Source organism: Drosophila subpulchrella, unplaced genomic scaffold (genome assembly GCF_014743375.2).
Source record: "Drosophila subpulchrella strain 33 F10 #4 breed RU33 unplaced genomic scaffold, RU_Dsub_v1.1 Primary Assembly Seq83, whole genome shotgun sequence".
In the NCBI taxonomy this organism is placed as follows: Eukaryota; Metazoa; Arthropoda; class Insecta; order Diptera; family Drosophilidae; genus Drosophila; species Drosophila subpulchrella.
Window position 1 is genome coordinate 12297 of NW_023665718.1, and position 12694 is coordinate 24990.

Consider the following 12694-nt stretch of genomic DNA (forward strand, 5'->3'; position numbering starts at 1 on the left):
TGGCATGGTCTTACTGTCAAGCAGCTGCGCTTGTTGTCAAACGGAAAACAAATCAATTGGAGCAATTTAAAAAAGAAGAGTCTGCTGGTGCACAAAGAAATTAAAATAAATTAAATTTTCAACGAATGTTTTTATTTATGTAAATTAGAAGTTTAAGGCTTCCTTCTCGTCCCACGGATGCTTCGCCATCTTTCCCGCGCCATCTGTAGTCCAGCTCCAAGCTGGCCAATAATGGCTGGTGATGGCTCCTCCAGCTGTCGCTTAGCGAGCGACCTTTTTTCCGCCTCCCTATAGAAGCCGGTGCATCCTCTATCTCCGCTCCATCACCAGCTGCCAAGTATCTGGTGAAGGAGAAGTCCTCAATGGAGAGCTCGTCGGAGATCGAGCGATGTCCCATGTTCCATCCCACTGGGATTCTCTAGTGGATCTCCTTCAGCGCTTCAACTATTCTGCGGATATGCCCCGTTGTGGTATTGCTTCCTGTCGGTCAAATCCCACAACAATGGGCAACAGCTTGGATTAGGCGTCCTTTTTCATCTGCACTGACCTCCTTTAGCCGTTTTTGGTGTTTTTCTTCCATTTTTAATTTTTAAATTCCCCACCGCATCTGCACAAACACCGCCAAACATTAAATTTCGTATTCTTTGGGCCGCGGCTAACGGCGTTCATCGAAAATTCACTCGCGAAATCTGGTATTTTTTCTGGTATTTCCTTTGCTCATCTGAGTACCGCGCTGAAAAACAGACCCGGCGAAAAGTTTTAGCCGCCTGTTTGCCTCTCGCTCACTCCTATGGTTAGCTCGCGGTTTGCGTCGATGTGAACTCTAGGCTTTACGGCTTAAGAATTTTTCCAAAGTTAGAAAACTTAAGCAGCTTGGCGCCTACACCACCAATACCAATCCCTAAAAGTGCAAGCGAATAATTAAAGATAACAGGAAAATGTAACAATTTACAAACCTCTATCGCGCTTTCGCTCTCCTCATTTGAACCGTGATGGCCCTAGAAATATCGATAGTCCAAAAATATATCGATGTTTAGAAAAATAGGAAAAACATAGATGGATCGATGTTTCCCATTGATGTTTATGCACCTCTAATTATTTGGTCGTAGAAAATAAATTTTCCTTTGACGACAATGTTCGTAACGCCGGGCAAGCTAACTATGCTACATAAAGGACGTTTACCTATTGGATTTTTCTATGTTAAGAGAAGGACAGGTAAATTAGACTTTCGATTACAGGTTGCAATGTTTAAGCCACTTACTTTATACATAGACGTTCAACAATTTTGCTTCAGTGTCGCACTTGGAAATTTTATTGACGCTAACCGAATTCCTCTCCCAATTAATGTGGATGCTGCTAAGACAACTCGATTCTCTTCCACGGTAACTCCGGCACGTTCCTTTATATCAAGCATCAATATCACCACTGACAACAGTTTCAATGCAGTGCTGAGCAGCATAAGATTTTGCCAAGATCCTCATGTACAGTCCTATGATTGCTTTGGTTTGATCAGTTTAAGCTCGGCGATGCGAAGCAATGTACCAATGCCGTTCAGAGGGTTAAACAAGTTTTCGCATCTGAAAATGCCCGGCGGACAGTGTTCGGAGGAATATGAATGTATAGCACAAAACATGCAATTCTCGCACAGTAGTGGCCCTCGCAATAGTTTACGAGCGGATAGGGCGACCTACGATCAAAACGTCTTTCTTGATAGTAATGGCAAAGGTGAGAAGTATCATTAATTTAATTTTAACTTTAACACACAAAAAAAACAAGAGAATAAGCTGTACTCGATGGCCTCGACTATTAGATACCCGTTACTCAGCTAAAGGGAGTACGAGAGGGATTGAGATATGCTTAAAGAAGCTCTGCTTTTTTCACTAACACATCTAGTTAATAGCGCCACCTATCTTCTTCGTCTATAGCGAATCGTGGCCTTTTTCGAAAGTAAAATTATTTTTCGTCACAAATTATGATATCAGAACTTTTGTATGTTAAAAGTGCGGTCAATACTATTTTTTTTACCTCTTTAAGAGGTGTTTTTGTTTGATATCAGAAGTTTTTAAAGGGACATTTTATTTCCTATTTATGTAATACGTATTTATTTATTATTTATTTATTTTTAAATTTATTTTTTATTTATTTGTTTATTGATGTTTGAAAGACGTAAATAGTATTTCGAAATAACTGTCAAATAGACTTTGGATACGCACAAAAAAAGTTCAATGCTCAGGCCGTGTTCTGAACTGGAAAATGTGGCCATTTTTTTTTATTAATATCTTTCAAACGGGAGTTTTAACAGCATTGTATACAGCTTAAAATTTTATTTGAAATCGCTTTTAAGCAATCAGAAAAAAAGCTGAAAAAAATCGGAATAAAAAACTTTTCCCCATAATTTTAAAACGGTTGTAACTAGACAAATCATGTTTGAAAGACGTAAATAGCATTTTGAAATACCTTTTAACCGACATACAGCACATGCCTAAAGCTTTAGTAGTTCACAAGTACGGGTGTACAAAATGTAGCTATTTATTATTTCTCGCCAAACTAGCTAGTTTTTGCAAAAGTGGTAGAACTAATGTTTCTTGCATTGAGCTGTTTAACATCATATACAGTTTCCAGGATCCTAAAACATAATTTCTGACAAACAGAATTTTTTTTATACCCGTTACTTGTAGAGTAAAAGGGTATACTAGATTCGTCAGAAACTATGTAACAGGCAGAAGGAAGCGTGTCCGATTCCATAAAGTATATATATTCTTGATCAGGATCACTAGCCGAGTCGATCTTGCCATGTCCGTCTGTCCGGATGAACGTTGAGATCTTGGAATCTAGAAGAGCTAAGCTATTGAGATATGGCATGCAGATTCCTGCGCTTCTTACGCAGCGCAAGTTTGTTTTAGCAATGTGCCACGCCCACTCTAACGCCCACAAACCGCCCAAACCTGTGGCGCCCACAATTTTTATGGTAGATAAAAAATTTTAACTGGTCTTCAATATGTACCTATCGACTGATCCCAAACAAGAAAGGAAGATAACTTCGGCAAACCGAAGTTTGTATACCCTTGGAGCTATAATTATTAAATTTAAGAATAAAAAAAATGATATTCCCAATAGTATAAGATAATATGTCAAAAAACACCGAAGCTATAATTTGTTTCATATTATTTTCCTACCAATTTTCCGATCGTTCCTATGGCAGCTATATGATATAGTCGTCCGATTTTCATAAAATTAAATTCGAAATTTAGAACTAATTTAAAAAATGTTATTTCCAAGCGTAGAAGGTTATATGTTAAAAAACACCGAAGCTATAATTTGTTTCATATTATTTTCCCACCGATTTTACGATCGTTCCAATGGCAGCTATATGATATAGTCGTCCGATTTTGATAAAATTAAATTCGAAATTCAAGATCAATTTAAAAATGTTATTTCCAAGCGTAGGTGGTTATATGTTAAAAAAACACCGAAGCTGTAATTTGTTTCATATTATTTTCCCACCGATTTTACGATCGTTCCTATGGCAGCTATATGATATAGTCGTCCGATTTTGATAAACTTAAATTCGAAATTCAGAACTAAATAAAAAATGTTGTTCCCAAGCGTAGGAGGTTATATGTTAAAAAAACACCGAAGCTATAATTTGTTTCATATTATTTTCCCACCAATTTTACGATCGTTCCTATGGCAGCTATATGATATAGTCGTCCGATTTAGATAAAATTTAATTGGAAATTCAGAACTAATTAAAAAAATGTTATTTCCAAGCGTAGTAGGTTATATGTTAAGGAACTCCTAAGCTATAATGTGCTTCATATTATTTTCCCACCGATTTTACGATCGTTCCTATGGCAGCTATATGATATAGTCGTCCGATTTAGATACAATTTAATTGGAAATTCAGAACTAATTAAAAAAATGTTATTTCCAAGCGTAGGAGGTTATATGTTAAGGAACACCGAAGCTATAATGTGTTTCATATTATTTTCCCACCAATTTTACGATCGTTCCTATGGCAGCTATACGATATAGTCGTCCGATTTTGATAAAATTAAACTCGAAATTCAGAACTAATTAAAAAATGTTATTTCCAAGCGTAGTAGGTTATATGTTAAGGAACACCGAAGCTATAATTTGTTTCATATTATTTTCCCACCAATTTTACGATCGTTTCTATGGCAGCTATATAATAAAGTCTTCCGATTTTGATAAAATTTAATTCAAAATTCAAAACTAATTAAAAAATTTTATTTCCAAGGAAAGGAGGTAATATGTTAAAAAACACAGTTTCACTCTAAGCTTTGAGGAGTAAAGACGTGTGACTAGCGAGCGAGCCCCTGGCCCAACTCTTATCAGTTAAAAACAATAACTACAACAAAAACAAGTGTACAAGTCAACAAAACAAATTTCGAAAAAAAGAAGCAATAACAAAACAACTTCTGAACAATTCCAAAAACCTCAGCAGGGCACCTGCCCTACAACAACAACAATGCCTCCCGATATAAATAGACTTTTCAAGTCAAGCGACACCGGCCCCAAATTCATCAACATAAACAGAACAGACAATAAAACATTTGAAAATGTATCCCCCTTCCTAATCAAAAAAGTAATTGACTATACATGCAATGGTGTAGTGGAATCGTGCAAAAAAACAAGAATTGGCGGTCTACTAATCAAGACCAAAGACACACTCCAAGCCATTAAACTCATAAAGCTGAGCATCTTCCATGACTTTCCCGTATCAGTTAGTGAGCATAGTACTCTTAACTTTTCCAAGGGAGTAATTTACTCAAATGATCTAAGAAAAAACGAAGTAGAAATCATATTGCAAGAACTCAAATCGCAAAACGTCACGGAAATACGAAAAATTAAGAAAATGGATAAAAACGAACTAAAAGAAACCGGACTCATCATTATAACCTTCGCATCACTGACACTCCCAGAGACAATGACGATTGGTTATGAAAAGGTAAACATACGCCCATACATACCACTCCCACTCAGATGCCGCAACTGCCTCAGACTTGGTCACCCCACAACAGCTTGCAAATCAAACACACTATGCAAAAACTGCTCCGCAGAGAAACACACATCCAATGACGAAACATGTGCCAACGATAAGTTCTGCATAAACTGCAAATACGACCTCCCAACCAACAAACACAGCCCAATTGACAAAACATGCCCAGCATTCATAAAGCAAAAAGAGCTGACATCAATCAAAACCCTAGAAAAAGTTGACCACAAAACAGCCATCAAAATATACTACACCCGACACATACACCAACCAGCACTATACTCTACCATATCAGCAGCATACGACGATCTCGAAGTACCCATGGACACCACACCCGCATTAGCCTCAACATCAAAATCAACATCAACACTCAGCTCATCCCTATCAGAAGAACTCAAACTCAAAATTTACACAAACAAACAAAACACACTTGCCAAGTCCCTTAAATCTAAGGAAAAAATGAACAAAAACCTAAGAAAAACAACAAAATCACTAACCGTTTGCTTAACAGCGATAGCGACAGCATTTAACCTTAGCCTACATACAAAAAAATACCATATAGCACTATCAACAAAAACCTAATTTTAACAATGCTAAAAGTCCTCCAATGGAACTTAAACAGGTATATTAACAATTATAGCCAGTTGCAAGTCCTTATTAAAAACCACAACCCAAAAATAATATCATTACAAGAAACTCACCTACACTTTACTCAAAACATTCCTATCCCAATTAACTATACCTTTTACCACGAAAATACGGCTATAAACGGATATGGAGGTGTAGCACTTCTAATCCACAACTCAATACAACAACAAATCGTACCGACTAATGCACTCGACTTTGACACAATAGCAGTAAAAGTTCACTCCAAAATCAAATTCTCCATAATCTCATCGTACATACCTCCCAGCAAATCTTTTAAAATCCAAAACCTCAGAAACATCTACGACAGTCTACAACCACCCTTCCTAATTACAGGAGATTTTAACAGTTGGCATAGAAGTTGGGGCTCAGAGGCCAACAATACTAGAGGCAACATAATATTTAAATTTATTAACCAATCCTCACTAATAACACTTAACAACGGATCACCAACTCACTTTACTACACACCATACCTTCACCCACATAGACCTCTCCATCGCATCACCCTTACTCTCTCTTAGCTCCAAATGGTATACAGATATCTCCCTCTCGGGTAGTGATCACTATCCCATTCATATCGACTTATTTAAACAGAACATCACCTGCCCTGTTGAAAGACCCAGATTCAACCTTAAAAAAGCTAATTGGCCCCTATTTCAAGAGATTTCCGAAAAGTTATCTAACGAAAGATTTCCCAGCTCAAACATAAACAAAGAAGCAGCCAACATAACTAAAATAATTATTCAAGCAGCCAATGAAACCATTCCCCAATCACATAAATTTAAAATAAAGAAAACTGTTCCATGGTGGGACCAAACCCTTCAAAAACCCAAAAACGAAAAAAAACTTATGTTGGCTCACTCTAAACAGAAACATTGACATGACAAACATACTTGCATACAAAAAGCAAACGCCAAACTTGAACGGGAAATAAAAATTAGGAAACGAACATCTGTTCAAGACTTTACAGCTGAGATAAGCCCAAAGTCCTCCACCCTCAAAATAAGGTCAAACATAAACCGCTTCTGTGGCTTAAAAACACGACACATCATTCATTGCCTTACTGACCCCAATAACCCCACACAAAACATACTTGATAATAATGAAATAGCCAACACACTTAGTACTCATTGGTCTAACTCAGCACTCGACAACAATTTTCCCCCAACCTTCATTCAACAAAAATCGAATTCAACCCACGACTTCTCACACATCCCATCTACTATTGCCCTTAGTATTGAAAAAGATATTACCATGATCGAAATGCTAGCTTTCATTAATCAACATAAAGGCACGACTCCGGACGAGATCGTATTAGCTATCCAATAATAAAAAACCTATCTCCAAGCCTACTGCAAAGACTTCTCAACCTTTTTAATAACATCCTTAACTCACAAATCCCCCAGCAGTTTAAAGTGAGCACTGTCATACCTATATCCAAACCAAATATGGACAAAACCTCCATTGACTCTTATCGCCCTATCTCCCTCAACCCATGCATAGCGAAAGTCATGGATAAAATTATATCTAAACGGCTTTGGTGGCTAGCTTCAAATGGCAAGCTATTAGACAGCCGTCAATTCGGATACAAAAAGGGAAAATCGGTCTATGATTCTCTAGCCATGCTAGATTATCAGATAACCTCCTCCCTTCAACAAAAAATCATGCCTCTATCATTTCATTAGACTTTGCCAAAGCCTTTGACAGGGTAGGCATCCACAGCATGGACGAACTCAAAGATTGGAAAATAGGACCAAAAATAGCCAAATATATATTTAACTTTCTTACCAATAGAAAAATATCAGTTCTTGCCAATAAGGTATACTCGACCTCACAATCCTTAGACAACTGTATACCCCATGGTTCAACCTTGTCGGTTATCCTGTTTGTTATAGCCTACAACAAGTTAAACCAAATAATAGACAAACAAAAGAATTGTCAATTAACCGTCTATGCAGACGACTACACTATAATATACAAGCTTAACAAAAAAACAACTAATCTCAACATAGATCCACTAATTAGGGAAATCCTTATATGGTGTGACTACTCAGGAGCCAAACTCTCAGACACCAAATGCAAACATTTGCATGTATGCAGGAAAAGAAATGGCAACTTTGCCTTCCACCCATCTAATATAAGAGTACAGGATGTAGACACCTTAAAAATCCTAGGAATAACAATAAATAAGAAATACAAATGGAACAATCACATTAAAAAATTAACTTTACAACTATCAAAAAGACTTAACATAATAAAATGCCTATCCAGTAACAAGTTTGAATGCAATGTTACCACCATCCTTTATGTGGTAAAAGCAATCTTGATGTCCAAAGTCGATTATGGAATACATTTATATGGCAATGCCCCCAAGTCCTCCCTAAACAAAATAAAAACTGTATACCACACAGCTATCCGACATACCTTCTCCGCTTTTCGTACAACACCAATAAACAATTTATTACTTGATGCAAACATAAGACCCTTGGAATTTAGAGCATTGCATTACACGCCACCCAAAAAAACTTCAAAATAATTTTAAACTCTAAACACTCACCTATCGAAAAAATTTATAAAAATCTAACTAAAACCAAGAAGACTCCAAAAATCCCCTCCTCCCTCTATAACACTATTAAACTCTGCAACCAACTCAACATAACATTGACCCCCATAACTACCAAGAAAGAAAAAACACCACACTGGCTTGGCAGCCAAACAATCACTAATACCTCCTTAAATTCAACCAACAAAACAAACACAACCCCGATTGCCTATCAACAAAATTTTAAAGAAATTGTTAATCAAATGAAAAACCGTCCCCTTACTACAAATTAATCTGCCACGAAAAAGCTACCCCTGAGATAGTAAAAACACATCACGGACAGACTTCAAAAAATTCAGCAGAATCAGACTCGGACACACCAACTTAACCCACAACTATATCCTTAACAAATCCCCACCAACCCTCTGCCCCAACTGCAACATACCCCTTACTATTTGTCACATTTTTATAGACAATAGACTTCCTAAAAACCACAAACCTGTACCACCTAATTTAATATTATACACACCCCTTAGCTTCTACTCAATACCTATAAATTATTTTACAACTTAAGCCCTTTGAATCAGAACAAAATCATGTAAATAATTACTTGAAATCTTAACTCAAATAAGCTAAAGGCCTTAGTTGCTATAGCTTTAATCATTAAGCTAAGCCCGGATTTATAATTTTCGTTTAGCTGTTAATAATAATAATAATAATAATGTTAAAAAACACCAAAGATATAATTAAAAAAATTTTTTTTTTCCGATTATTCCTATGGGAGCTATAAGATTTAGTTGTCCGATCCGGCTGGTTCCGACTTATATACTACCTGCTAAAGATATAAGACTTTTGGGAAAGTTTCAGCCCGATAGCTTTAAAACTGAGAGACTAGTTTGCGTATAAACGGACGGGCAGACGGACATGGCTAGATCGACTCGTTTAGTGATGCTGATCAAGAAAATATATACTTAATGGGGTCGGAAACGTCTCCATCACTGCGTTGCAAACTTCTGACTGAAATCAATATACCCTCTGCAAGGGTATAAAAACACCGAAGCTATAATTTGTTTCATATTATTTGCCCACCGATTTTACGATCGTTCCTATGGCAGCTATATGATATAGTCGTCCGATTTTGATAAAATTAGATTCGAAATTCAGAACTAATTAAAAATTGTTATATCCAAGCGTAGGAGGTTATATGTTAAAAAACACCGAAGCTATAATTTGTTTCATATTATTTTCCCACCAATTTTACGATCGATCCTATGGCAGCTATATGATATAGTCGTCCGATTTTGATAAAATTAGATTCGAAATTCAGAACTAATAAAAAAATGTTATTTCCAAGCGTAGGAGGTTATATGTTAAGGAACACCGAAGCTATAATGTGTTTCATATTATTTTCCCACCAATTTTACGATCGATCCTATGGCAGCTATATGATATAGTCGTCCGATTTTGATAAAATTAAATTCGAAATTCAAGATTAGTAAAAAAAATGTTATTTCCAAGCGTAGGAGGTTATATGTTAAAAAACACAGAAGCTATAATTTGTTTCATATTATTTTTCCACCGATTTTACGATCGTTCCTATGGCAGCTATATGATATAGTCGTCCGATTTTGATAAAATTAAATTCGAAATTTAGAACTAATTAAAAAATGTTATTTCCAAGCGTAGGAGGTTATATGTTAAGAAACACCGAAGCTATAATGTGTTTCATATTATTTTTCCACCAATTTTACGATGGATCTTATGGCAGCAATATGATATAGTCGTCCGATTTTGATCAAATTTAATTCGAAATTCAAGATTAGTAAAAAAAATGTTATTTCCAAGCGTAGGAGGTTATATGTTAAAAAACACAGAAGCTATAATTTGTTTCATATTATTTTTCCACCGATTTTACGATCGTTCCTATGGCAGCTATATGATAAAGTCGTCCGATTTTGATAAAATTAAATTCGAAACTCAGAACTAATTAAAAGATGTTATTTCCAAGCGTAGGAACTGAAGCTATAATTTGTTTCATATTATTTTCCCACCAATTTTATGATCGATCTTATGGCAGCAATATGATATAGTCGTCCGATTTTGATCAAATTAAATTCGAAATTCAGAACTAATTAAAAAATGTTAACTCCAAGCGTAGGAGGTTATATGTTAAAAAACACCGAAGCTATAATTTGTTTCATATTATTCTCCCACCAATTTTACGATCGATCCTATGGCAGCTATATGATATAGTCGTCCGATTTTGATAAAATTAAATTCGAAATTCAAGATTAGTAAAAAAAATGTTATTTCCAAGCGTAGGAGGTTATATGTTAAAAAACACAGAAGCTATAATTTGTTTCATATTATTTTTCCACCGATTTTACGATCGTTCCTATGGCAGCTATATGATATAGTCGTCCGATTTTGATAAAATTAAATTCGAAATTTAGAACTAATTAAAAAATGTTATTTCCAAGCGTAGGAGGTTATATGTTAATAAACACCGAAGCTATAATTTGTTTCATATTACTATCCCACCGATCTTACGATCGTTCCTATAGCAGCTATATGATATAGTCGTCCGATTTTAATAAAATTAAATTCGAAATTAAAAACTAATTAAAAAATGTTATTTCCAAGCGTAGGAGGTTATATGTTAAAAAACACCGAAGCTATAATTTGTTTCATAGTATTTTCCCACCGATTTTACGATCGTTCCAATGGCAGCTATATGATATAGTCGTCCGATTTTGATAAAATTAAATTCGAAATTCAAGATCAATTTAAAAATGTTATTTCCAAGCGTAGGTGGTTATATGTTAAAAAAACACCGAAGCTATAATTTGTTTCATATTATTTTCCCACCGATTTTACGATCGTTCCTATGGCAGCTATATGATATAGTCGTCCGATTTTGATAAAATTAAATTCGAAATTTAGAACTAATAAAAAAATGTTATTTCCAAGCGTAGGAGGTTATATGTTAATAAACACCGAAGCTATAATTTGTTTCATATTACTATCCCACCGATCTTACGATCGTTCCTATAGCAGCTATATGATATAGTTGTCCGATTTTAATAAAATTAAATTCGAAATTAAAAACTAATTAAAAAATGTTATTTCCAAGCGTAGGAGGTTATATGTTAAAAAACACCGAAGCTATAATTTGTTTCATATTATTTTCCCACCAATTTTACGATCGATCCTATGGCAGCTATATGATATAGCCGTTCGATTTTGATTAAATTAGATTCGAAATTCAGAACTAATTAAAAGATTTTATTTCCAAGCGTAGGAGGTTATATGTTAAAGAACACCGAAGCTATAATTTGTTTCCTATTAGATTCCCACCAATTTTACGATCGTTCCTATGGCACCTATATGATATAGTCTTCCGATTTTGATAAAATTTAATTCGAAATTTAAAACTAACTTAAAAATGTTATTTCCAAGGAAATGAGGTAATATGTTAAGAACACCAAAGATATAATTTTTTTTTCCGATTATTCCTATGGGAGCTATAAGATATAGTTGTCCGATACGGCTGGCTCCGATTTATATACTACGTGCAAAAGACAAAAGACTGCTATAAGACTTTTCGGAAAGTTTCAGGCCGATTGCTTTAAAACTGAGAGACTAGTTTGCGTAGAAACGGACGGACAGACGGACATGGCTAGATCGACTCGTCTAGTGATGCTGATCAAGAAAATATATACTTAATGGGGTCGGAAACGTCCCACTATAGGCTGGCTGACCACTTTTTGTGGCCAAAAATCCATTTTTCGAAAGTCGTTAAAACTAAAATCTAATGACGTCAAAGTGTTGGGAAAACATCAAACCTCAATGTTACGTAACAGAAATTTTAACAGAGTCACGATCTGTTAAAATATCGGCTGTTAAAACAGCTGTTCGGTGTCAAGGGCACACGAAAGCTACTTTGCGAAAAAATGAGTCGGTTCTAAATTATAAAAATAAGGCACCAAACTATGTTTTTATCAAACAAGTTGTAAAGGCATCGTAAGAGAGCGGTTTGTACTATACGTTTGTGGTCGTCGCAAGTTGGATTTGTTTGTGCTGTCCCTGTAATTGAGTGTTTTTAATAGTCGCTTTACGTGTACAAATTTACAATAAAAATTAACTTTAATAGAGATATAAAGTGAGTTTCACCTAGTTTCACCTTAATAATTACACTGTATTGTCGGTAGTTCAGTTCTTGTTCATATGAATGCAATCCTAAAGTGCACTTTTGCGCACTTTCGTCGAAATTTACCTTTTTAGGTCACAACCTCAGGTTGGCCAATGCAAAATTAATTGGGATTTGGAGTTCTGGAGAGACAAAGCAGGCAAATATTTGACAGATTTAGATCTTCGATAGCTAGTTCAGATGCTTATGAGGATGTTTTAAAAAAACAAAGAGAAAGAGAGCTTTTTGTTATAGATTTTCCCGCAAATGGACATCTTGCAAAAGAAATTTGAATC

The 12694-nt window shown here is 35.4% G+C and overlaps 1 protein-coding gene across 2 annotated transcripts in view; it reads left to right on the forward strand.

Moving 5' to 3' along the window:
- The first annotated feature begins 1055 nt into the window (after positions 1-1055).
- Positions 1056-12694, forward strand: part of LOC119562707 — a 142740-nt gene continuing 131101 nt past the window's right edge. For both annotated transcript variants that reach the window (XM_037875893.1, XM_037875894.1), the window contains exons 1-2: positions 1056-1215; positions 1273-1725. In XM_037875893.1, the coding sequence (XP_037731821.1) occupies positions 1134-1215; positions 1273-1725 (535 nt within the window). In that variant the 5' untranslated portion in view covers positions 1056-1133. The remainder of the gene's footprint in view (positions 1216-1272; positions 1726-12694) is intronic.